A 23,227-nucleotide genomic window follows, 5' to 3' on the forward strand; every position below is an offset into this window, starting at 1 on the left:
AGTTATATCTTTGCTCTGTCAGTTTAAGCCTTGTTCACACTGACAGCAATTAAATCGATTACATATTCCAGCTGTTGACTGTAGACATTTCAAGCATGCTCCCTCCCACCAGCTACAGTATGGTCACTAAACAAAACAAGACGAGCATTATTGTTCCCTTGTTGTCGCTTTCCAAACCTTTTTTTCTTCTCTGTTCCTCTCTGGTGGAATGAGCTATCAACCTCCACCTGAACCGATGAAACCATCACAAAAAGCAGATGAATTTTTCTGTCAGAACCACTCCACACCCCTAAACCAATATTTTTTTACTCCTTTTCATTTCTCCTCTGTCCTAGCTTGTTTTCACATTTTCTAATAAATGTGGTATTCTGTGTTAAATCGTAATTGGATAAAAGTGTCTGCTAAATGCATATTTGCAAAACCTACATCTTAAAAAAGCAGCAGCTTTCTTTAAAAACAAAACACTTCACAGTTGCAACCGAATCATTGTTCATGTGAACTCCCCTTAAGTCATTGACAATAAGCAACCCAAGTTTTAACACAAGTATTAACTGTCTGTAATGATTTATAGGGGATGTATACTTGCAGAAAGCCGCATTCAAAAGGATTAAAAGGCTTCAGACTTCATTAACTTGTGTCTGTGTTAATGACATACGCTGCAGTCACAGCAGTGGTGATGACTGGCTCATCTTGCACCGCTACTGGTGAGTGTCATCTACATTTCAGATTAATGAAGCCTGCGTTCATAAACAGACACACTCAATGTGTGAGCTGTACGACCATCTGGTACCATTAAAACTTTCTGCTTGAAACATAAAAATACTTTTCCTGTCTCTACAGTTTCAATGGTCGACTAATGTTTTACTATGTTTGACACAGTGCAAACTGAAAATGTCCACCTGGACATTTTTACTGATGTACTAATGGCTTAAACAGAGGCTCCTTAAGCAGAAGGATGTACTGCAGCAGAGCCTGAGAGAGCCAAGATAATTAAACTTGTATTAAAGATAAATAAATTATGAGACATTCCCTGAAAACACAGAGATAGACAATAATTAGATATGTGAGCGTACAAAATTCTGACAAACATTTTCAAGGACATTGGCACAAAATCCTCAATTAACCTGCAATCTCAATTACTAATGTTCATTAGCAATGTCATGGACAGCTCATTATGAATTCATAAGAGACGCTATTGTCATTAATAATACATTAGCATTCACACACTGGTGTATACGCATCAGCGTTTATATAGCCTATTCGATAAGTTCATTTAAGTTATAGAGTTGATGTTGGCTAAAATATAAAAATGAGGATTGCAAATGTTTGTCAACAAAGATTTTTATTAATAAGAGAAGGTTCTATAAATCTAAGAGTGACATGACTATTTACACTGAAGTTCAAGTTTGGTAATATATGTTATCCTGGAGGGTCAGGATACAGCACCTTTAAAGCACCTGTTATGTCACAACCAACCATAAGTCTGTCCGCCTTTAAACTTTTACATGTACTTGCATAAAGTATGCTTTGGCTCTGAAGGGCAGAATGTGTATTTTGCATCCCTTGGTTGGTTTGTAATGAATTTATTTGGATTTATTAACAATGGTCAAGGCAGAATCCCATCATGGTTTGCTGTGTGTTCCCCTGCAATGCTTTTTTGCATAGAAGATTAGACATTTTCAAGTTTATTTTTGTATTTTTCCCATGGCAAGTACCTAGCTTTAGTGGCAAAGACCCAAAGAGGTGATATGTGATATATGGAGCCATACGAACACTGTGAGAACAGAACAGTAATAGTACTACAAAGTAAAGGCGACAGTTGGCTTTCAGCCCATATACGAGAGTAATACACTTAATAGAGAGTGCTTTAGAGTTAGTGTGAGAAGGATGGAGGGGAGATCTATAGTTTCCTCTTTCCTCATCAGATTAACACAAACCTGTAGTGAGAGACAGAGGACAGGAGTTAATTCAGCCGTGCAATGCAAGGGATCTTTACACAATTTCTGCTACTGTATATAGACAACTTCAATCACATTATGAAAAATTACTGAAAAAATAAACTAATGTAATATGCAAAAACTATCTGTAGGTCCAGTGTCATTGTTGACCATTTTGAAAAACTGCACAAAAATTTGGGGTCGGTTCGATTTTTTTCAAAATAAGTTTTTAAAAGAAGTCTCTTATGCTCATCAAGACTACATTTATTTGATCAAAAAGACAGTGAAATCAGTCATTTACAATTTAAAGTAACCGTTTTCCTTTTCAGTATATTTTAAAATGTAATTTATTCCTGTGATGGCGGACTCATTACTCCAGTTTTCAATGACACATGATCTTTAGAAATCTATTTAATGCATCCATGCTATATAAAAGTACTAATTTCTTTCAAAAATAAATAAATATGAATGGTACTGTTTCTGTATCTGTAATGTATATGTAAAGAAAATATAAAGTTTTAGTTGTTCCTTTTCATGCATCCATCCAAAATAATATAAGAAAAAAAACAAGATGCACCGGTGCATAACATGCCTTGTAAATATGCTTTCAGAACTCAAAACCTCAATCTGAAAAAAAGACCATTTAAACCTTTGGAAGATATTTTGTTGGTCTTAAAGGTACAGTAACAAAGTTAAATGGTTATTGTTCATTATTTGGAAATGTGCCTTTAATGGTCATTTAAATATTTTTGTATGCACATTCACTAATGTTATAAGCAGACCCCTTAATGAAAAAAATGAATGATATGAGAATATAATACCCTGTAGAAAACATTTACAATATTGAAGTTTGCATAATACAGTAACTGCATAACAGCCCTGCTCCACTGTACCTTCACACTCAAAAGCCTTCAGCATGGTGGTGTAACTGGGCCCCAACCAGGACGTGTAGGTCCCCATAACACGCAGCAGCTTTTTGGTGGAGTCGCTGAACAGCACATCAGGTTGCCCATAATTCACCGAGCTGAATAGAGAGAATCCTTCAGTAGCATTAGCAAATGCGTTCTAGAAGACAGAAACGTGTAAAACAAAATAAGAAAAAGAGAAAATACAATCAAGCAGAATTTAGGGAATACTTGCAGAGAAGCAAATAAAAGAGAAAAGGGCTGAGAGTGGGTGTTAGTTTGAAAGATGTATAGTTGTTTCATTTGCGAATATTAAATATTTTTGGCAATTTTTGCTCATATTTTGCACGGTGCTTTGCTCAATATGTGTGTGTGCTAGTCCTGCTTTCATAACAGAGCTCACTGTAGTGTCATCCTCCCCTAATGACACACTGTAACGTGAGACGGTGTCTTGTGGAAATCAATGATCACCACAGGGCTCAGGATGGATGCATTGAACGCGTAGGTCAGCCTGATGTAATCTGTGTAATGCTCGAGACATTCAGAGATACCACTGTTAATATAGGTTTTGGCAGGGCTCGTATAATCATACCATTGACCGCTAACGTGCAGGAACAACACTTCCAATGAGAAATTTCATGCTCTGAATTGAACAAAAAGGATTTCAGGTTTTGTCTATTCACAGATTTTATATTATTTCACGGATAATATAATAAAAATGTGAATCAAACCTGATATCCACAGACAGTGTAACTCTGGCAGTATAAATGTCATTATATAATCTGTGGCATTTTTGTGTGTGTGTGCGGCACAATGGGCTCCAAAAGTCTGAAACCTTTTTTTAGGGATGTAACGATGCACCCCAAGTCAGTTGCAAATCGATATAAATATGTGACAATTCAAATGGGTTCGGATATTAAACGAATCGTGATACAGTTTGGGGTTTATATGAATGTATCTCTGAGAGGAACTGACTGTTTTAGAAAAGTCTAGATGGAATTTTCTTTCACAAAAAAGGTTTCACAAAGCTAAAATCAAAACACACAGGAAAATTCTTAGTTTAATTATATGAATATATTTATTTTATTTGTAATATTTAATTATTTGATTTGAAATTAAACATTTGAATTTAGTTTTGTTAATTACATATTTCAACTTCAAAAAGAAATGTGCAGCATTTCGGCCAAGCAATAATAAAAGTAAACTTTTTAATTTATCATTTGCCTTAAATCTCATTTTGTAAAAAAAAAAAATAATAATAATAATAATTGTATCGTGAATCATATCACATTGTGAGTTGAGTGAATCATTGCATCCTTACATGTTTCTGATTTAATAAAAAAAATTCTCAGTTAAAAATTTAAAACATTTCAATTTGAATGAAATTTTTTATTAAAAGCATTTAATTGCCAAGACCTAGAAATAGTGTCTAAAAATAGTGCAGAATATTAAATACTTTCTTCATTTCACATTATGGGAGTAACAATTCATTCATGTCATGATACTCAATACTGATCTCTCCATAAGATACTCTCACAATACTTTAAACAAAGCCAAAATATTTTTTTTAATATATATATATAAATCTCTAATTCTTATGATGAACAGTTAGCAAAAAGAGCTGTTAATTAACCAGAATAGAAATATGCATTATTCTACATTAGACACTTATACTTGCAATACAGTATTAAATCATATATTTTAATCAATTAATAATAATGAATAAAAAGGTAGAGTGAATATATGAACTTTCTAATTTACTATATTTGACACTTTGTGTGTTTTTTTTATTAATATTAATAAATCTCTCATTTTTGGGAGAATTATACATGATACATATTGTCACTATCTACAGTACTATACATATTAAATTTTTGTATTGTGATATATTGTGACACAATGTATTGTCATACCCTATTTCACATTATTCCTTCTCAGTTTTATTTTATTTTTTTTTATGTGCAAAAACATATCCTGGATTTTCTGCCCGTTCTCAAACTTTTGGACTCCAATGTGTGACTGTGTGGCCGTCTCCCCTGACCTGTACACGTTCCAAGAACTTGTAAACGCGGCATTTGTCCTCCAAACGCACTACCACAGCATTGGTTGGCACGACAGCCAGGTGGCAGCTCTCGTGTTGGAACAGGTTAGCTTCTCTCCCGTCAGGACACAAGAGCTTCAAGTCTTCCAGCTCCAGGTCCAACGCCCAGGACTCCTGGTTCTTACCTTACATGAATAATAAGCCAGACAAAGATTTCTTACAGACAGCGACAAGTTCTAAAACATAAGGCATGATGTAACATTTGTCCGGATGAAACTTTTAAATATAATCTATATATCTCGAGTAAACTAGCATCCATAATCCATGAACTTGGCTAACAGGGTTTGCTGAGACTAAATAAGGGTTTCACAGATCCCATCAAGCACACAAAGAGATGCATTGTTGGGAAATGCTGCCCCCCTGTGTCTGTCAGCCAGTGAAACATGATACAGATCATAAAGTAAAGGCAACAATTGTCCTCCTTCAGTCCCTTAAAAAACTTAATAAGAACTTGAAATTCTTACTGCATCTGGGCATTTTTGCCCTCCTGTTTAACTAGCTCTTCTTACAGCCTGCATTACTTACCCTGTATGTTGTCGAAGACTGTAGTGTGCTTAACAAAAGCAACATCCCCGAGATTCTCGGCCACACACCTGTATGTTTTAAATAATGATAGATATCAAATATATACACTACCACTTAAAAGTTTGGAATTAGTAGCTTTTTAAAGAAATGTATCATTTTATTGCACAAGGATGCATCGAATGAATCAAAAGTAACAGTAAAAACGTTTGTAACAGAAGTTCTTGGTGTTCATAAAAAAAAATCATGAAGAAAACAACTATTCCAAATACACTTTCCATTCTTAATTAAGCAGCCCCACCATTTTCATTTTCTAATAATGAGACGAAAAGTTTCCTAAGCCCTAAATCAGCATATTAGCATGATTTCTTACGCATCTTTAAACTGGAGTAATGGCTGCTGGAAAATGAGCTTTGCCATTACAGAAAAAAAAGGGAAAACATAAAATATATTGAAATAGAAAACAGTTGTTTTAAACTGTAATAATATTTCACAGTATAACTGTTTTTGATTAAATTAATGGAGCCTAGGTACATGTTCTCTCAAACACTTTTCAATAAACCATACTCACCCCAAACTTTTAAAAGGTGTGGTAATATTATACATATACATATATATATATATATATATATATATATATATAATTTTATATTATTAATACATTACGCAATCCATTATTCTTGCTACAAAAAGCATTTTCATATTTTGAATAATGGTTCCACTAGAACATATGCATTATCTCGCGTCTTTGATCATACAGCACCTAAGAGCTCCAGCCTCCCCGAAGTGCCGTTCCCGAGGGTTATTGACACAGATGTGGTGGTCATTATCATCCCCAATGCAGGCCTCACACAGGTTCCTTGGGTTATTTCCTTTGGGATCATGTTCTGGGTCCTTCACTCCAGGGACACAGCTGTATCCAAAGAAATCTCCTACCGCTGGAAACCATAGGGAGACGGATATAGCTTTTTTAAATTGCTGCCAAAGGGTGCAATTACATTCTCAATTAGCATTTTATATTTTACTTATATAAAAAAATGAAAGCATTACTTTGTAAGTATGTCACCGATAATTAAACTAGATGTTGAGAGCTTTGTAATCTATCAAATAATATCAGTAACTACTATACACAGTGAAATACAGCATGGTAGCGTCTCACCATGGGGAAAGTTGCACTGCTCATCCACGCTGATCTGCGATGTGTTGACCAGGAAGCCGATGGGGACGGTCCAGCCCACTGTTGTCCGCATCCCTGGGTGACAGGAGCTGCGTTCATGCATCTCCAGAAGTGACAGATCACTGGATGATGTCCGTGCCAGTGCAACCACGTAATAATTAATGCCATCTGTGTCAGACACAAAACATCGGTAAAGTCACGTGAACATGCATTGATGTCAAGCTCTTTGACTAAAAATAATTTTTTATCAGATCTCTGACTGGTGCTTTAATGCTTTTAATAGTTTAAACATACTCACCCACACCGTTATAAGACTCTCCCACAGCCACATCTAAGCCATAGCAAAACCCAGCTGTGTAGATCTCATCCGCATACATAGTGGAGGCATCTGCAGTGCCATTCTGTTTACATCACAGACAAGTTATACTAAACCATAAACTGAGACATTTCCCAAACATTTTGTAAGACTGAATAATCAGTTGAGAAGTTAAAGGAATGCAAGAAAAGCAAAAAGGAGGAGCAAAAATATATGAAACTTGTAATATTAGTCATTTTCAAGCACCATATCTTATTTGATTTGCTTCTTGGGAAGCAATTTCCTACAACCTTAATTTGCTTCATGCAGTCAGTGGGACTTTGGCCCCTCACACAAAGGAGTTGTCCGCGGATGTTCCTGGCTGTGACGTTCCCAGCTAGATCCAGACACTTCTGCTCTTCAGCATCAGACACTGTGCACCATCTGACTGCAAAACAAATCAACTTAACTTAAAGTTTTTGCCACTAGAATGGCAGTCAGAAAGCTTGCTTTCACCTGACTGTTTTCATTTTAAAATAATAGTAAAGTAAACCAAAAAAGTAAAAAAAAAAAAAAAATCTATTTTATATTTTAGATTCTTCAAAGACGTCACTTCTAATCAACTTAATGAGGCAATTGCAATGCAAACGGTACTGAATGAGTTCTCATGTATGCTGGATCTTCTTTTGCAATTAATTTAAATTAAATTATAGACCCTGGACTACAAAACAGTCTTAAGTTCTGGGGTATATTTTTAGCAATAGCCAAAAAAATATTTTGTATGGGTCAAAATTGTTAATATCTCTTACATGCCAAAAATCATTAGGATATTAAGTAAAGATCATGTTCCATGAAGATATTTTGTACATTTCCTACCGTAAATATATAAAAAACAAGATTTTTGATTAGTAATATGCATTGGATTGGAAATGCATTGGATGCATTGGAAAATGCGATTTTCTCAGTATTTAGATTTTTTTTTTTTTGCACCCTCAGATTCCACAATTTTTCGAATAGTTGTATCTCGGCCAAATATTGTCTTATTGCAATTGCCTCATTAAGTTGACAAACCATAAATCAATGGAAAGCTTATTTATTCAATAAAAATTGGTTTTATGGTCCAGGGTCACAAATTAAATTAAATTAAATTAAACAAAATTTACAAAATAAAATAACAGTTAAAATAATAAATGAAGTAAAATAATACTGAACTGAAATCCATTGGCAGGCACAATTCATATTTACCTATTAAAATACTGTCAAGCATTTAGCACGTCCTGATTTTGCCAAGTCCGATGTGTTCCTAGGTCAACATATTTTGTTGACCCTGGAACAACATTTTACTCCAAAAATATATTCTTAACCATATCCCTACACCTAAACCTAACCTTAACCATGAGTAATCCCTAAAATCAGAGGAAATGATAGATGAATGGCACTGATGTACAAGCACCAAACACTGATTTTAAGCATAAACTTCACAAAATCTATAAACTGGTTCTTCAAATCTGATTGGTTAATCACAATGTTGTTCCAGGGTCAACAACGATGTTGTCCCAGGAACATGTCTCACTTGGTAAAATCAGGTTAGGCCAAGCATTTAAGCATAAACGTTTAGATTAAAAGATGAGAAACATAAATTCAGATTGTTCAACTGTTCAATTGTTCAAACTTTTGATTAATCTTACTGCTATATAAAGTTCCCCAAGTTAACTCGGATATCATATTACTAAAGTGCAGAAACCCAATCCAAACAAGAACATTTTATTTTATAAATAGGCAATGTCATAATAAGATAAAAACAGTACTAAATACAGTACTTACTAATGTTGTTTTCGGTGGACATAGAAACCAGAACCAGTAGGAACAGAACCACAGCAAGGCGTCCTCCTGGATGATCCATGCTGACTTTTGAACAGAAACCTTCCGAATGGGCTCAGACTCACAGAGGTGGTATGGGAAGTAAAGTAAAGAAAAAGAAAAAACCGCTGGGGCTCATATTGCTACCTTTTTAGGGTACCCAGAAGTCTCAGAAACCAAGAGGGGAGGGAAAAACTTTCCATTAGGTCTTTACCGAAGTTTCTCCGCCTTTTTTCTTTTTCTTCTCAGATGTAACATTGTTAGGTTATTTTCCACTTATCCGATCACGATGGGCATCTAGTGTTTCTTTTTCTTATCCAGTGGGACCTCATGGCATGCAAACTTTTGCACACTTCACTGCACCAGGCACCGGACAGGTCAGATCATTTCTGAGGTTATAATTAAGTAAGATACAATAGCTTTTTTGTGGACAGCCCCTAAAGCCCCTCATGATTAAAACAAAGGTACTAAACAAGCCAGGTTTGATTGGAGATATGGATGAAGGGGCAACAGGAGATTCTTTTGTGCCACTATACAATTGAGGAAGCATATAGGCCGCTTGATACCTCCTCTGCATCCTAATTTTCATATCACCTTCCCCATAATCAATGCTTTATTTAAGGAGACACGAGTAATCTACGAGATAGAGGACATGATTTCAGAGCCAAAAACAAACCTATAAAGGATTTTTCAAAGCAGTAAAAAGACTTTAAAAAATGGTAACTGGTTCAATATTTTATCTGTAAATCAGACTCTTTGCTGAGTAACATGTTTTTCAAGTTGTTGCAAGCAAAGGAAAAAACGCAAGAGTGCATTTCCCCCAGAGGTGCAATTGTGTTCCACACAACATTGACCTCTGTGCCATAAATGCCCCCAAAATTGCACTCCTTTGATTATACATGAAAAATCTATGATATTGAGTGGAAAGGAATTGTGGCTAGTCACTTGAGGGCTATCAGACGCCTTATCTCCCAGCCCTTCGGAGCCCCTGACTCCCCATCCTTTTTTCCCCATATAGAAAATGACATGGCCATTAATCAACAAGCTATTTTAGAACAAAAAACTGTCAGGCCACTAGCTCATTTACTCCTATCATGCCAAGGACATTTTGCTTTCTTTAAGCAGCTATGTGTGTGTGCCTCTTAACAGTTTGTAAATAGTAATATAAATTATCATATTCTTTCAGGTAAATTGATACAGTAGCCTACATTGAACTGATGAACATTACCTACAATTGTAAATGTAGAGGTGTTGTAAGACCAGGTTTTATATAATTTTCTCAAGGTTGATGCAGTCAAGTGTGTTTTAGGGTTGTGTGTAGCAGATTTGTACTGATCAGCATTTTATTTTGCTATAATATTGATCTTTGAGATTCGTCTTAAAGGAATAGTTCACTGGAAAATTAAAATGATCTTTTTTATTCATACACCATCAGGCCATTCAAAATGCATTTGTTTCCACATCGGAACAGATTTTTTAGAAATTTAGTATCACATCATTTGCTCACCAGTGGATCCTCTGCAGTAAATGGGTGCCGTCAGAATGAGAGTCCAAACAGCTGATATAAACATCCAGCATATTTCCAGTCCCTTAATTAACATCTTGTCATGTAAAAGCTGTGTGTTTTCTAATGAACAAATCCATCATTGAGGTTTTTAAGCTTTAAACCATTGCTTCTCGTCAAAATAAAGTCCATAATATGTAATAACGCTGTTCCAACTACAAAACAAATTCATCTAGGCTACATCTTGGAATCCTGGGGGCTAGTAAATTTTCAGCAAATTTTCAGTTTTGATTGAACTATTCCTTTGAATATAGAATAGTGATCAATAAGCTCTGTGCAATTGTTTGACAAGCAAAATTATTTGCTTCATGAGGTTGAGCCATGAGAGGTTGTCTGAGATAGAAATGTGTCGTTACAAAATAATCAAAGTTTCGGCGGACCTGCGGTATCCCACAATGCTCTCGCGCGTCGCTTGTTTATGGTGACGTCACGGCGCAGTCTTTTCAGTCTCTCTGGGTGGCGGCAGACAGTCTGTCGGCGTCTAACACACGACTTCGAATAAAACAGTGAAAACACGGAACATTAACACAAACATGAATCTACATCGCAGCTAAAGGTAAAAGCGATCTTTAATGTCACCTTGATTTGTTGGAAATAAAAGCGACGAGTTAAATAATAGCCGTTGTTAGCACAGTTAGCACACCTACTGCATACAGGCCGATTATTAACTTAGACAAAAGTTATAATGCAGACATTATTATGATATGTCGACAGATTAGGTTTTTGCGTGTTATTTTATATTTTTGTTGTTTTGTTTTTGTTGTCTGTGTTTGGATAGTTGCTGTTGGCGATGTGATTACATTGCAGGCACTTGTCTGTTAAAGCAGATCATCTGTAGTGTTTGTCAGCCACCTTCTTGAGCACAAGAGACTAATCTAAATAATCTGCTGGTTTAAAACAAGTCTCTATTATTAACAGCTCTGTGTGTGATTCATTGCATGTCAGTCATTTTGATTGTTTGGTTGCCTTTAGATCATATCAATAAAGGCTCTCTGATCTTCACTGAAAAGGTTCCCATGGTCACTAAAAACCTGGAAATATCCAGGTCTGGAAAAAAAGTGTATGTATATATATATATATATATATATATATATATATATATATATATATATATATATATATACTGTGTGTGTGTACTTTTTTCCAGTAATGCTAGACTATTTTGCTTGCTAGAAAATTGTAACCTGTGTATAAAATTATATGAACGCTATGTAACAGGATCCAGATTAAAAATTAGAACATTTTGTAAAGTGTATTTTTCAGAATCATAACCATTTAAAGTTTTGTCATAAACATCGACACACAATGTGCTGCTGTCTGTTAAGCAAAATAAGTAGTGAAATTCATACTAATTATTTGTGTAATAATAAAATAAATTTTATGAATCAAATGAAACTAACTGAAATGCTCATGATAAAATTAACGAAAACAAAATAAATAATTCATATAAATGCAAAATAGGGGTATTTTTAGGGATCCTTTGCATTTCAAAAAAGAAAAGAAAAAAAAAAGCTTGTGTTAATATGGTGAGCAGCAAAAGGGAATCAAGCCATTAGTAATTTCCAGCTCTCTGACTATCAGTGTGTGGAGACTTCCAGTCACCCCTCTTATCCTGTCACTCACTCCTTCCTGAAGAAATGACCATGAGAAAGGCAAAGTTTAGCATTCTGCTTTGGTTTCCATCTTTTTTAGGATCCAATGGGTAGACAGAGTCTGGCTGTGCACATACTGAAAGGCTGTACTGAGAGTCACCTGAGAAGTTATACAAGTAAGACCGCCCTTGACGCTCTTGTGTAAAATTGCATTTTGGACATTTTGATTTTTTTTTTTTTGGTAGTCAGGATTGAAGAGACATTGGATAAAATGATGCTACATCATTTAAAAGTCAGTTTTCGAAAAACTCCCATTCTATAATTAATCATGATGTCCTTCTGAATTGTGTCCTTTATGACATAGTAATGTAATATTAATATTACAAAGTAATGGTGAGTCCTACACACCCAAAATGCTTGTTCCTTTCTGTCTTTCCTAAAGTGCTCTTCCACTCTCTTTGATGTTGCTCCATAATGGGCATCTCTCTCACCACGGTTGCCACGGAGACGGCCCCGTCTGACACACACACTGTGTGTGTGGATATATTTGTTTCATGTGAGAGAGGCAGAGCACTGCTGCATTCTCAAAAAAAAAAAGAAATGATCTGTCATCTTTTTGGTTCTGTTTTCTTATTGATAATTGATTCTTGCCTACTGTTCTGTAGAACTTGAAACTAAGCAGGTGATTTGTGGTGTTTCTTGGTTTAAATGTGAATTTGTAACACCTTGCTTTCCTTACAGTGCAGTGAACCAAATGGGGCATTGCAGTACCCGAATCATCGTCCTATTCCTGCTTCAATTCTTACAGACATCAGCTAAAGGTAAAGAGCTGGAAAACGTAAATCAGTTTTTCTGATATATTTTTTTTCCTCTTAAATTTTTCTTATTACATTTAACTTTTATTTTTGTAGTTTTATTATTATTATTATCATCATGAATAATAATTATTATTATTTATTTTTATTCATTTATTTTATGTGATGTGAGTAATCCTTAAGGGATAATTTCTTATTTTAAAAAATTAATACTTAAGCATAAATTAAATTGATTACAGTAAACAATCTTTTGAACTTTCCAAAAATATAAGGAGAACTTTTTAAATTGTAATATTAAATATTTTTTGAGAATCAAATCAGTAATGAATACTGTACATTCAGCTTTGCTATGTCAAGTTTTCAGATATATTAAAATGCTACAATTCCTTAATTTTAATAATATTTCAAATATTACTGGTTTTACTATATATTTTATCAAATAAATGCAGGGTTGATGAGCATTTTTGGATGTATTATCCATTTAAGGGTGAACTGATAATATATGTTTCACTTTGGCATCTGGAAATAGCATGCCTGAGACTATAGTGGCATTAACCAATAAGTCGTAGTTAAAACATCTAGCCACAACTCTGTAGGATTGGTGTACCTAGCCGTATTTGTACTTTCATTAGGTTTCGTTATCCACTCTCCTCAGGCTGTTAGCGTGTCTCACGGAGGGCATAAAACATGAATGCTGGGTTAATTGATCTGTGTCACTGATGCTCTCTGGCCTTTATTCTGTGTAGTCAATTTGTAAAGTCGACATAGTTCATTGTCACAGGAAATGAAGGCAGGGAGAAGGGAAGAAAACAGTCTCAGTTATCAGGCAGAGAGTCTCGTCTGTGCGGTGTGGCGTCATGCTGCTCTTCCTAAATTAATTTCATTGTTCCCAGAGTTTTTGCAGCTGGTGACAACTGATAAATGGATACAGACTGGGTCCCTTTTTCCTTCATTTATGATTTAACTCTCTCTCTCCAGATGTCTCCATTGACTGCATGTGTGTCGGCAGTGATTGTAATGAGCAGCAGTGCACTGGAGACCAGTGTTACACCTCTGTTATCATTAGCAACGATGTGACAACGTTTAAACGTGGCTGTCTTATCGGGTCGGAGAGCAAGCGCATGACCTGCTCCGCAACAGCCTCTGCTAGTCATGTCGTAGAATGCTGCTCCCAGCACATGTGCAATGCCAACGTCTCCAAAGAGACCCTTCTTCGACTTCTGCTGACAAGTAAGTCCATCCATTCTTTACAAAGTTGTTCAAAATGTTGTTTTATAATTTAAGACATTTTTGTGACATTTTAGTAACATTAAAAATATATTATATTATACTAGTTTCATTATTAAAAAAAAATTCAACCGCTTTATATACCAAAAACTGTCATCCAAAAATCATTGGGCCATCTTTGAGCTCAATTATTATTTTATCTTATTATTTATTTATACTTTTATAATTTAATAGTTAAACACATTGATGGGATTTGTGTCTCTGAAAAGGTCCAGAAGGAGAGGCAGCTGTGCATTACCGTGAGGAGATGCTGGTTTTCTTTGTGTTGGGGCCGTTTGTGGTTCTGGGATTGCTGTCTGTGCTGGCTTTGCTGGTGTGCCGTAGACTCCATCATGGGCGTCTGGAAAGACTGCATGAGTTCGACACTGAGCAGGGGGCCATTGACGGGCTCATTTCATCTAATGTCGGAGACAGCACACTTGCGGTATTTCATTTCTATAGTTTACTAAAACTTTCAGGTGATTTTTTTTCTTTCTTTCTTTTTTGTCAGAAGAATTTTCATAAGTGCTCACCAAGCCTGCTACTTTAAAAATATTATGAAATACTATTACAATCACAAAAAGTCTATTTCAATGTTTTAAAATGTAATTTATTCCTGTGACAGCAAAACTGAATTTCCAGCATCACAACTTCAGTCTTCAGTGTCACATGATACTTCAGAAATCATTCTAAAATGCTGATTCGATGCTTGAGAAACATTTCTTATTATCAATTTTAAACCAGGTGTGGTTTAAAAATGATAATTTTTTCCATTAGGGCTAGACGATATTGGGAAAAAATGACATTGCGATATTTAATTTTTCTGCTATATATGTATTGCGATATGAAATTTAATAAAAAAATTTCTCACAAACAAAAATGGGGTGAGCAGCAGATTATTCTCATTTTAAATGGTTTAAACATAGACACCATCGTGTCAATTGATTAATATGCGCGAGGGAGAGAGAACAAGAAAGCGCTCGTGTTGTTTGAAGTTCGCTCTCTCTCTCTCTCACGCGCGTGCGCTCTCCGCGAATCACATTCGTCAAGGGCCGGGGAGCAGCTGGCACGTACAGTTAATGAATAACGGATCAACTACGACAGCCTACATCGCACATCCTGCGATGTGACTATCGTGGATTCGTATATCGCGATATCGATGCTTAAACGACACACCGTGCAGCCCTAGTTTCCGTAATTGTTTTCATGATTGTCATGATTTTAACAGTGTAAATGTATTTACTGTCACTTTTTAACAATTAAGCGCTTCATTGCTGAACAAAAGTATACATTTTTTCAAAAACAGAAGAATCTCACTCACCCCACACTTTTGAATGCTGCAGTAGTTTAGCTGAATTTATTCCGTTTTCAGTCTTTAACCGTTAGATAGTGCCTCATTAGTCTTGTTGTTTTCTAGGATCTGATGGATCACTCCTGCACATCAGGCAGTGGTTCAGGACTGCCCTTCCTGGTGCAGAGGACGGTAGCACGGCAGATCAGCCTGGTAGAGTGTGTTGGTACGACAAATCATAGCATGACCTGAGTACATATTAGACTATGACACTTTGACTATGATGTTTCACAGCTTTTACAACACATTACATGATTAATTAAATCTTGATGTACATGCTAGAATTTCTCTGTGTCCTGTGTTCTCAGGTAAGGGACGGTATGGGGAAGTGTGGAGAGGTCAGTGGCAAGGAGAGAATGTAGCTGTGAAGATCTTCTCCTCCAGAGATGAGAAGTCATGGTTTAGAGAGACAGAAATATACAACACTGTTCTACTGCGACATGAAAATATATTAGGTGAGTCGGACATCTTTGTTATCTCATATAATAGCATCTTTAATGCTAGAACAACAACAAAAAATAGCTCAATACAGTGTGGGTGATGTTATTTTAAACTCTTTTCTTTGCAGGATTCATGGCTTCTGATATGACCTCCCGAAACTCTAGCACTCAGCTGTGGCTCATCACACATTACCACGAAAACGGCTCTCTCTATGACTACCTGCAGCGTGTTGCCGTGGAAATGGCAGATGGGCTGCACATGGCGGCGTCAGTAGCCAGCGGGCTGGTGCACCTGCACACGGAGATCTTTGGCACTGAGGGCAAACCGGCCATCGCTCACAGAGACCTGAAGAGCAAGAACATCCTGGTGAAGAAAGATCTGCAGTGCTGCATCGCTGACCTGGGTAATTTCTTGCATGCCCTTTTTTTAAATCATAAGTGACCCTGTGAATGTAATGAATATTAATTAAAGGGTTAAACTTTAGAATAATGGTGTATTAGTTAATGTTAGTTAATTTATTAATTAACATGAATAAATGAACACTACATTTATTAATGTATTTTTTCAACTTTGTTAATGAAGATACAGTTATTCATTGTTAGTTCATGCTAATTCACAGTGCATTAACTAATGTTAACAAGCACTACATTTGATTTGAATAATGCATTAGTAAATTATGAAATTAACATTAAGATTAATAAATGCTGTAGAAGGATTGTTCTTGCTTAGATTGTTAACTAAAGTAGTTAACTAACATTAACCAATGGACCATTATTCTAAAGTGTTACCAAGTAAATATATTAATTTCTTTAAATATATATATTTTTTTACTGAGCCCAAATTTTTGCACGGTAGTGTATGATGATAATAAAGACAATCAGGTGATTTTACACTTCTGCTCTTCATCTGCTTGTGTCTCTTTGTAGGTCTGGCAGTAACACACACGCAGTCTGACAATCAGCTAGATGTGGGGAATAATCCTAAAGTGGGAACCAAGCGCTATATGGCACCGGAGGTTCTGGATGAGACCATTCAGACGGACTGTTTCGATGCCTATAAGAGGGTGGACATCTGGGCCTTTGGGTTGGTGCTGTGGGAGATCGCTCGCAGGACCATCAGTAACGGTCAGCTACCTGGATTCTAGTCAGATTTGCAAAGCCTTTTCTATATTTTATAAGTATTTAAGGACAGTATAGATCAGAATGTTCTCCAATTAAATTTTCAATGACACTTTTTTTTTTTTTATAAAAAATGTGATCATGTAGGAATTGTAGAGGAATACAAGCCGCCTTTCTATGACCTAGTGCCTAATGACCCCAGCTTTGATGAGATGAGGAAAGTGGTTTGTGTGGAGCAACAAAGGCCGTTCATTCCCAACCGCTGGTTTTCAGATCCCGTAAGTACTGATGAAACACTCTCTGTATCCCTGTAAACGTATTTAAAAGCTAAAAGCCAGAACTGTGTTTGCATTTTTGCAATTCCAGCTTTCACAGCCTCTTTGTGCTCAAAATCGGAATCTTGCAAATCGTGCTAACATAAACGATAACTGTGATCTGAAAACTAACGTCTGTGTGTTTCTGTGTGGTCACAGACCCTGTCTGCTCTGGTGAAGCTGATGAAAGAGTGCTGGTACCAGAACCCCTCGGCTCGACTCACTGCCCTGCGCATCAAAAAGACTCTGGATAAGATCCACAGCTCACTGGAGAAGGGCAAAACCGACTGCTGAGGAGAGAGAGCCGCAGAACTACTGACCGCTCGCCCGCTCATTATACAGACACTGTGTATAACCAGACCATTGGATTCAAGCGCTGGCATCTGTCCCAACTCTAACATGCTGTTCATTTGCTTTGTTCTTCATCTCCATTGACCTAAAAACCTTTTCTAGAGAATTACTTTTATGGATTATTTTTCCCACTGAACCCGGCGGGACTCCCACTTCCCCTCCAGAAACAGCATAAAGCAGAAAAATATGGATAAGGTCTGACAAGCCTTGAATTGAACCTTCCCTCATGGAGTTATTTTTAGCGCCATCACGTTGTCTATTTAACCACTGGCAAATGTTTAATATTTGTACTTTTTGGGAAAACGAAGAGGACAGGAACACGCTGAAATGCAATCAGTACCCGTGTGTGTGTGTGTGCGCGCATGACAACCCGAAGAACTTTATAGCTGTAACGTCACTTGCTTTTAGAAATCAGATGTTTTTGAGCTTTTCAAAGGTCCTTGTAGATAAATAGGCCAAAAATCAGTCCGTTTTTTGAATTTGCTATAGTGGACTTGTGTTATAAAGCTCTTTGGTTACAAAATGCCACTATGTACAGTAGAGAGCTACAGACTGGTTTCTTTAATACGCCTGTTTAGAGAGTTCACCAAAAATTGAAAAATGTGTGATCAGCCTTTAAAGAATGTTCATGCTGCTCTTTTTCCATACAGTGAGTGCATTTAGTGACCAGGGACTGACGAACTCCCTGAAAGTGAAAGAAACATGGTCATATGGATTATGGAACACCATAAGGATAAGTAAATGGGGACAGAATTTACTTTCCCTTTACTCCCAGTCTTGTCAAGCTCAGAGCACCCTATGAGGGCTTCCTTTGACATAAGGCCTTTCTGACCTGTTGCCTCTATGCCTGCCTGATAAAAGCCATTGTAGCACATCGTAGTGCTTTTTTTTGTAGCAGTTTGTCTTTCTCTTTGCCCTCACCGGCATGCGTACTTGATGTTTCTTCACTGACAATCAGCCGCTGTCCAAGTAGGGCCTGAATTATATGCTAAAGTTATATAGAAAACCCTACTTATTAGTGTTCAAGGTGACTTGTCAACACACTAACAGAGCTAGTCATAAACGGTCTCTGGTTTTGTGAATTGGCATATTTGTTTACCTTCACGCTTTTGAATTAGTTTTCAACATTCACCATGAACCAAGAGAATGCTGAAGATTTGTACATTTTAAACATTTTAGACTATTTGAAAGTTCAGCATCACTCTAATATTGGCTTTGAGTTTTACAAAGAAAAAAACACTATCATTATGTCCCAAGTCGAAATGGTTTGTGTACGTTGCTTTTGGTTTGGGTTGAGTTGTGTGACGCTTTATTAAGAATTTGTTGATGTTGTCATGAGACACTACATGAGACGGCTGCATACCGCTCGCCACTGGTCACTTTTGCTCTTCCAAATTTTTTACTTTTACATATTTGTGTTCTACATGGGAACAGTGTAAGGAATTAGACTACAGGAATTGTTGCATTATGAACTGTGAATATAATGAAGAAACCCTATGTATGATGTTACTGGAATATAAATGCAAGACACAGTTATGAATTAAACACAAAAAAAATCAGCTCTTTTCACTCGTAACAACAGTGGAATGGTTTTTCTGTCACGTCCTTGTGCTTAACAAAAGGTTTCCCATGCTGTGAAAATGCTTGTTTTTAGCAGTAGATTTCTAGAATTGGGTTGTGGATTATCATGCATCTGTCTTGGGTTTTCCTGTACAGGGAGATGAGCTAAATGAAGCCTTCGGAAAGGTTCCCCATTGTCTGAGTCTGCTGGGAAATGTCCTGCTTATCTGTGGTGATGTTTACAGGAGGTCTGCAGCATCTGTCTGATAACCAGTGCTTTCAGAGCTCGTAGCACATCTGCTGAAGCTAATGAGAACATAAATGGTAATCGACAGACACAAGATCAGTAGTAGACCGCTTTAGTAATTGTCATCTGAAATGAGCTTCAATGTAGTTCCACTGCATTCTTCCAGATGTATGTTTTCTGTTAGAAAGGAACAATATTTGTTTTTCATTTAGCATGATAGGCGGATCCTTTCTGAATTCTTTGTATGTGATGGGGCGGGGGTTAACAGCCATTGTTAATGAGAATATTTTATTGTCTCAATGGATTGAACAATTATTTGTTAGTGAGGAACATTAGACAAATTCCAAAAAAAAAATGTTGCTGGGCTTTTATTTGAAGAATTCAGTGCTTATTCAATTCTTCAAAATTTGAGATGGTCTTCTTTTGATGTGGCTCAATAGTTTCAATGCATCATGAAACACAATTCCAAGAATAATGTCAATTCCTAACTGTACGCCTTTCAACGGGTAGTTCTTTCCAAATAAAAAATGGTTAAGCTACTGTTTTTATGAATGTTCAAAGAGGCAGCAATTCTTTGTGTTTTCTTCAAAATCAACCAAATTTAAATCATAACACACACATCATCTCAACCATGTTTTTGCCTTAGCCTAAATCGCTGTGGTACGCATTTGATAACTATGTATATTTTCATCAATTGTCCATGCTTGTTTGTCATATCCCTAAATAAAGAAATAACATTGTCTGTATAATATGAGGGTATTGGGTAATTTCATTTAGTTAAAGGACTTGTTTTGTTTGCTTTAAGGAGAGCAGTGATGGGTAAGTTACTAAAAAAAAAAAAGTAATCCACTACAAATTACTAATTCTGTAAAATTGTAATTAAATTTGTGATTACTGCGTTTAAAAGGAATCCGATTACGAATTACTTTACTTTCAAGTTTACTTTTCAAGTTATCAAACCTAGAAAATACGCTACAAAGAAAAAAACCTAGTTCTTTCATTTAATAATGACTGGAAAAATACACAGGTATATTATTTTTATTGCCTACACTCCCAATATCTTAAAAACCTGATAAATAAAAAAATAAAAGCAATAGGGTGCGCTTTCTGCATTCAGTCTCTGTCGATATCTTCCTGAAAACGATTCACTAAAATGAATGAAAATGATTTTTTTAGCTCACGTTCTCCAGTGATTTATTAAAAGGCATAATGATGGGCAAAACATCATAATTGTTAACACTGTATTTGTTAAGTAACGTAAGTGTATAGGCATAACTAACTGTAATCTAGTTACGCATTACCAGGAAAAGTGATTAATTACAGTAATGCATTACTGTGTAACGCGTTATACCCTACTCTGAAGGATAGGTTGGTTAAGCAGGCTTGGTTTAAGAGACTATTTAATTGTATATAAATGTAACTCAAAATGTCTACAAATTTATAAAAGCAGTTTTGAAAGTACCATCACTAAGCTGGGTACTGATGGATAGCTGTATTTACAACGTATTTTACAACTCAATGGGAACATGGAGGACCATGGGAAGGGGTACTCCTATTACAGTAAGCAAAATATATCTTAACTCTTATGATCTGTATAATCTTTTAATCTACTTTTGTAAGACTGAGACCATTATACCAGTTACACTCAGACATTTCAAATGATACCGGACATGACTGTTAGTTCACTTGCATTGACAATAATCATTTTGAGCTGATTGAGTAGAAGGAAGCATGGGTGAAGGGATTTAAAATGAAACAAATGGCCAGAAGGGAAAGGTCTCCTGCACCTCCACTCTGTGGGGTGTCTCGAAGATGCCCGTGTATGTTTGTATTGTCTGTTTCTCAGGAGATCAAGGTATCTCAGGTTCTTTCATCCTTACAAAAGCGTCTAATGTTGGTGTTCATTTCTGTTAAACTGGAGGACCTCACCACTTCTCGGCCTAGAACTGTCCCTCAAAGCGACCCATAGCGCAGCAGTCTGAGACCACCTGCATTAATGGACACATTCCTTCCAATATGGCAGCTTCCCTTCACCCCTATAGATCCAGCAGCATAATGAAGTCCCTTTTCATCTTAAGAGGTTCTCCAACACACAGCCTGCCTGACAAGTGAGGATACCTGGAAGCCAAACAATTTTCTTTTAATGAAATGTCTTAAGGTATAGGATTTTGAACGGGTTATTTATATTCAAATTTGTCACTAATCATAGATGCTTCATGAACAGTTATAATAGATAACAAGGTGATCTAGCAAACACACCTGAGATGTTGTCGAATGTGATGACTTGGTTCATTAATGAAGTGGAAAGGATGATCTCATCAAAAACAGGGACACTTCCTCCAACCAGACCTGTGTTTCCTCAATTTGGACACACCGCTCATTAATATACCTGTGAAAAACATTGGATGATTTGTTAAAACAATTCATGTAACAAAATACAGATGTAAAATTCAATGTGATAATGGAAAACTGCGCTAAGAATCTGAGAGCCCTCTTCTGTTGTTTTGGGTCTCAGGAGTACTTCACTATTACCTTCAAGAAAAACACACCCATTAAGTGAATGATCGCCGCTCTTTAATCTTAATTACTATGATTGTCAAACACTATGCTTAATTCTTTTTGTTTGAAAGAAATAATGCTTTTATTCAGCAAGGATGCATTTACATTGATCAAAAGTGAAAGTGAAGACATTTAGAATGTTACAAATGATTTTTATTTTAAGCAAATGTTGTTCTGTTGAGCTTCCTATTCAACTCTGCATCACAGAAATAAATTACATGTTATTATATAATAAAATACATTTTTTTTTTTTTTTTTTTATAATAATATTTAACAAACATACTTTTTTTTGTTAAATCTTCCTGTAAAGTTTTGAACTAAAATGTGACAAGCACTCATTTTTAGAAAGATCATATATAAAACTATTCTCCCTCTGCTGTGGGAGCTCTGCCGTCTACACTTCAGAGAAAGTCCAGCGAACTTCTGAAAGATCCCCATATCTGTTGTGGAGAGAACATGACACAGATAACTTACATTTCTAATTGCAAATTTTGTACTTAAATATCATTCAATGGACAGACAATTGCACATTAACTTCAGTCTTACTACATAGAGATGTTAAAGAATAAATGGTTTAAATAATGATTATTGTGGTGATGGCTATCCATTTACATGTTATAGAATATAGTAATAACAATAATAATGTATCATAACACAAATCTATTAAATATAATGTTTCTATCAGATTATATCATATATTATCTTCAGACACTGCAGAATTATAACATTATTTACGGGGAAGTCGTGGCCTAATGGTTAGAGGGTTGGACTCCCAATCGAAGGGTTGTGGGTTCTAGTCTCGGGCCGGACGGAATTGTGGGTGGGGGGAGTGCATGTACAGTTCTCTCTCCACCTTCAATAACACGACTTAGGTGCCCTTGAGCAAGGCATCGAACCCCCAACTGCTCCCCGGGCGCCGCAGCATAAATGGCTGCCCACTGCTCCGGGTGTGTGCTCACAGTGTGTGTGTGTGTGTGCTCACTGCTCTGTGTGTGTGCATTTCAGATGGGTTAAATGCAGAGCACAAATTCTGAGTATGGGTCACCATACTTGGCTGAATGTCACTTCACTTTTTTTTTTTTATTGATGGGCCGCAAACAGTTTGGTAGAGACTCATAACAACAAAATATTGACCCAAAAAATTACAAAATGCAATTTCCCATGGTTCTCTCTGCATGTTACATTAAAGGGTTAAAAGCTTTAATAAACATTCTGGTGCTTTGATCCTTTAGTTAATTATCATTCGTTACGC

At 36.2% G+C, this 23,227-nt stretch overlaps 2 protein-coding genes across 3 annotated transcripts; one reads left to right on the plus strand and one right to left on the minus strand.

Annotated features, from left to right (window-relative positions):
• Positions 1 to 1,342: 1,342 nt before the first annotated feature.
• LOC113037694 (otolith matrix protein 1) lies at positions 1,343 to 9,723 on the minus strand. Its single transcript, XM_026195014.1, has 9 exons — positions 8,762 to 9,723; positions 7,249 to 7,385; positions 6,941 to 7,043; positions 6,625 to 6,810; positions 6,229 to 6,403; positions 5,469 to 5,536; positions 4,884 to 5,068; positions 2,831 to 3,002; positions 1,343 to 1,937 (listed from the first exon to the last, which is right to left on the minus strand). The coding sequence occupies exons 1-9, from the start codon at positions 8,838 to 8,840 to the stop codon at positions 1,927 to 1,929; spliced, it is 1,116 nt and encodes a 371-aa protein (XP_026050799.1). The 5' UTR covers positions 8,841 to 9,723; the 3' UTR covers positions 1,343 to 1,926.
• Positions 9,724 to 10,764: 1,041 nt separating this feature from the next.
• LOC113037696 (activin receptor type-1-like) lies at positions 10,765 to 20,165 on the plus strand. 2 transcript variants are annotated; one of them, XM_026195028.1, is made up of 11 exons: positions 10,765 to 10,917; positions 12,054 to 12,129; positions 12,695 to 12,774; positions 13,747 to 13,998; positions 14,265 to 14,479; positions 15,452 to 15,551; positions 15,694 to 15,840; positions 15,954 to 16,229; positions 16,753 to 16,950; positions 17,092 to 17,222; positions 17,418 to 20,165. In XM_026195028.1, the coding sequence occupies exons 3-11, from the start codon at positions 12,708 to 12,710 to the stop codon at positions 17,550 to 17,552; spliced, it is 1,521 nt and encodes a 506-aa protein (XP_026050813.1). In that variant the 5' UTR covers positions 10,765 to 10,917; positions 12,054 to 12,129; positions 12,695 to 12,707; the 3' UTR covers positions 17,553 to 20,165. The 2 variants fall into 2 exon arrangements, with proteins under 2 accessions (XP_026050813.1, XP_026050822.1); XM_026195037.1 differs by lacking the exon at positions 12,054 to 12,129 and having other exon boundaries at positions 10,801 to 10,917.
• Positions 20,166 to 23,227: the final 3,062 nt, after the last annotated feature.

Source organism: Carassius auratus, chromosome 2 (genome assembly GCF_003368295.1).
Source record: "Carassius auratus strain Wakin chromosome 2, ASM336829v1, whole genome shotgun sequence".
NCBI lineage: Eukaryota > Metazoa > Chordata > Actinopteri > Cypriniformes > Cyprinidae > Carassius > Carassius auratus.

Excerpts from the sequence above, each read along its gene's own strand:
- LOC113037694 (XM_026195014.1), bottom strand. The coding sequence starts at position 8,840 with ATGGATCATCCAGGAGGACGCCTTGCTGTGGTTCTGTTCCTACTGGTT. Across the intron at positions 6,404-6,624 it reads GCAGTGCAACTTTCCCCATG|CGGTAGGAGATTTCTTTGGA; the intron begins GTGAGACGCTAC and ends TATGGTTTCCAG. Across the intron at positions 3,003-4,883 it reads AGTTCTTGGAACGTGTACAG|AACGCATTTGCTAATGCTAC; the intron begins GTCAGGGGAGAC and ends TCTGTCTTCTAG.
- LOC113037696 (XM_026195028.1), top strand. The coding sequence starts at position 12,708 with ATGGGGCATTGCAGTACCCGAATCATCGTCCTATTCCTGCTTCAATTC. Across the intron at positions 13,999-14,264 it reads TCTTCGACTTCTGCTGACAA|GTCCAGAAGGAGAGGCAGCT; the intron begins GTAAGTCCATCC and ends GTCTCTGAAAAG. Across the intron at positions 17,223-17,417 it reads ACCGCTGGTTTTCAGATCCC|ACCCTGTCTGCTCTGGTGAA; the intron begins GTAAGTACTGAT and ends GTGTGGTCACAG.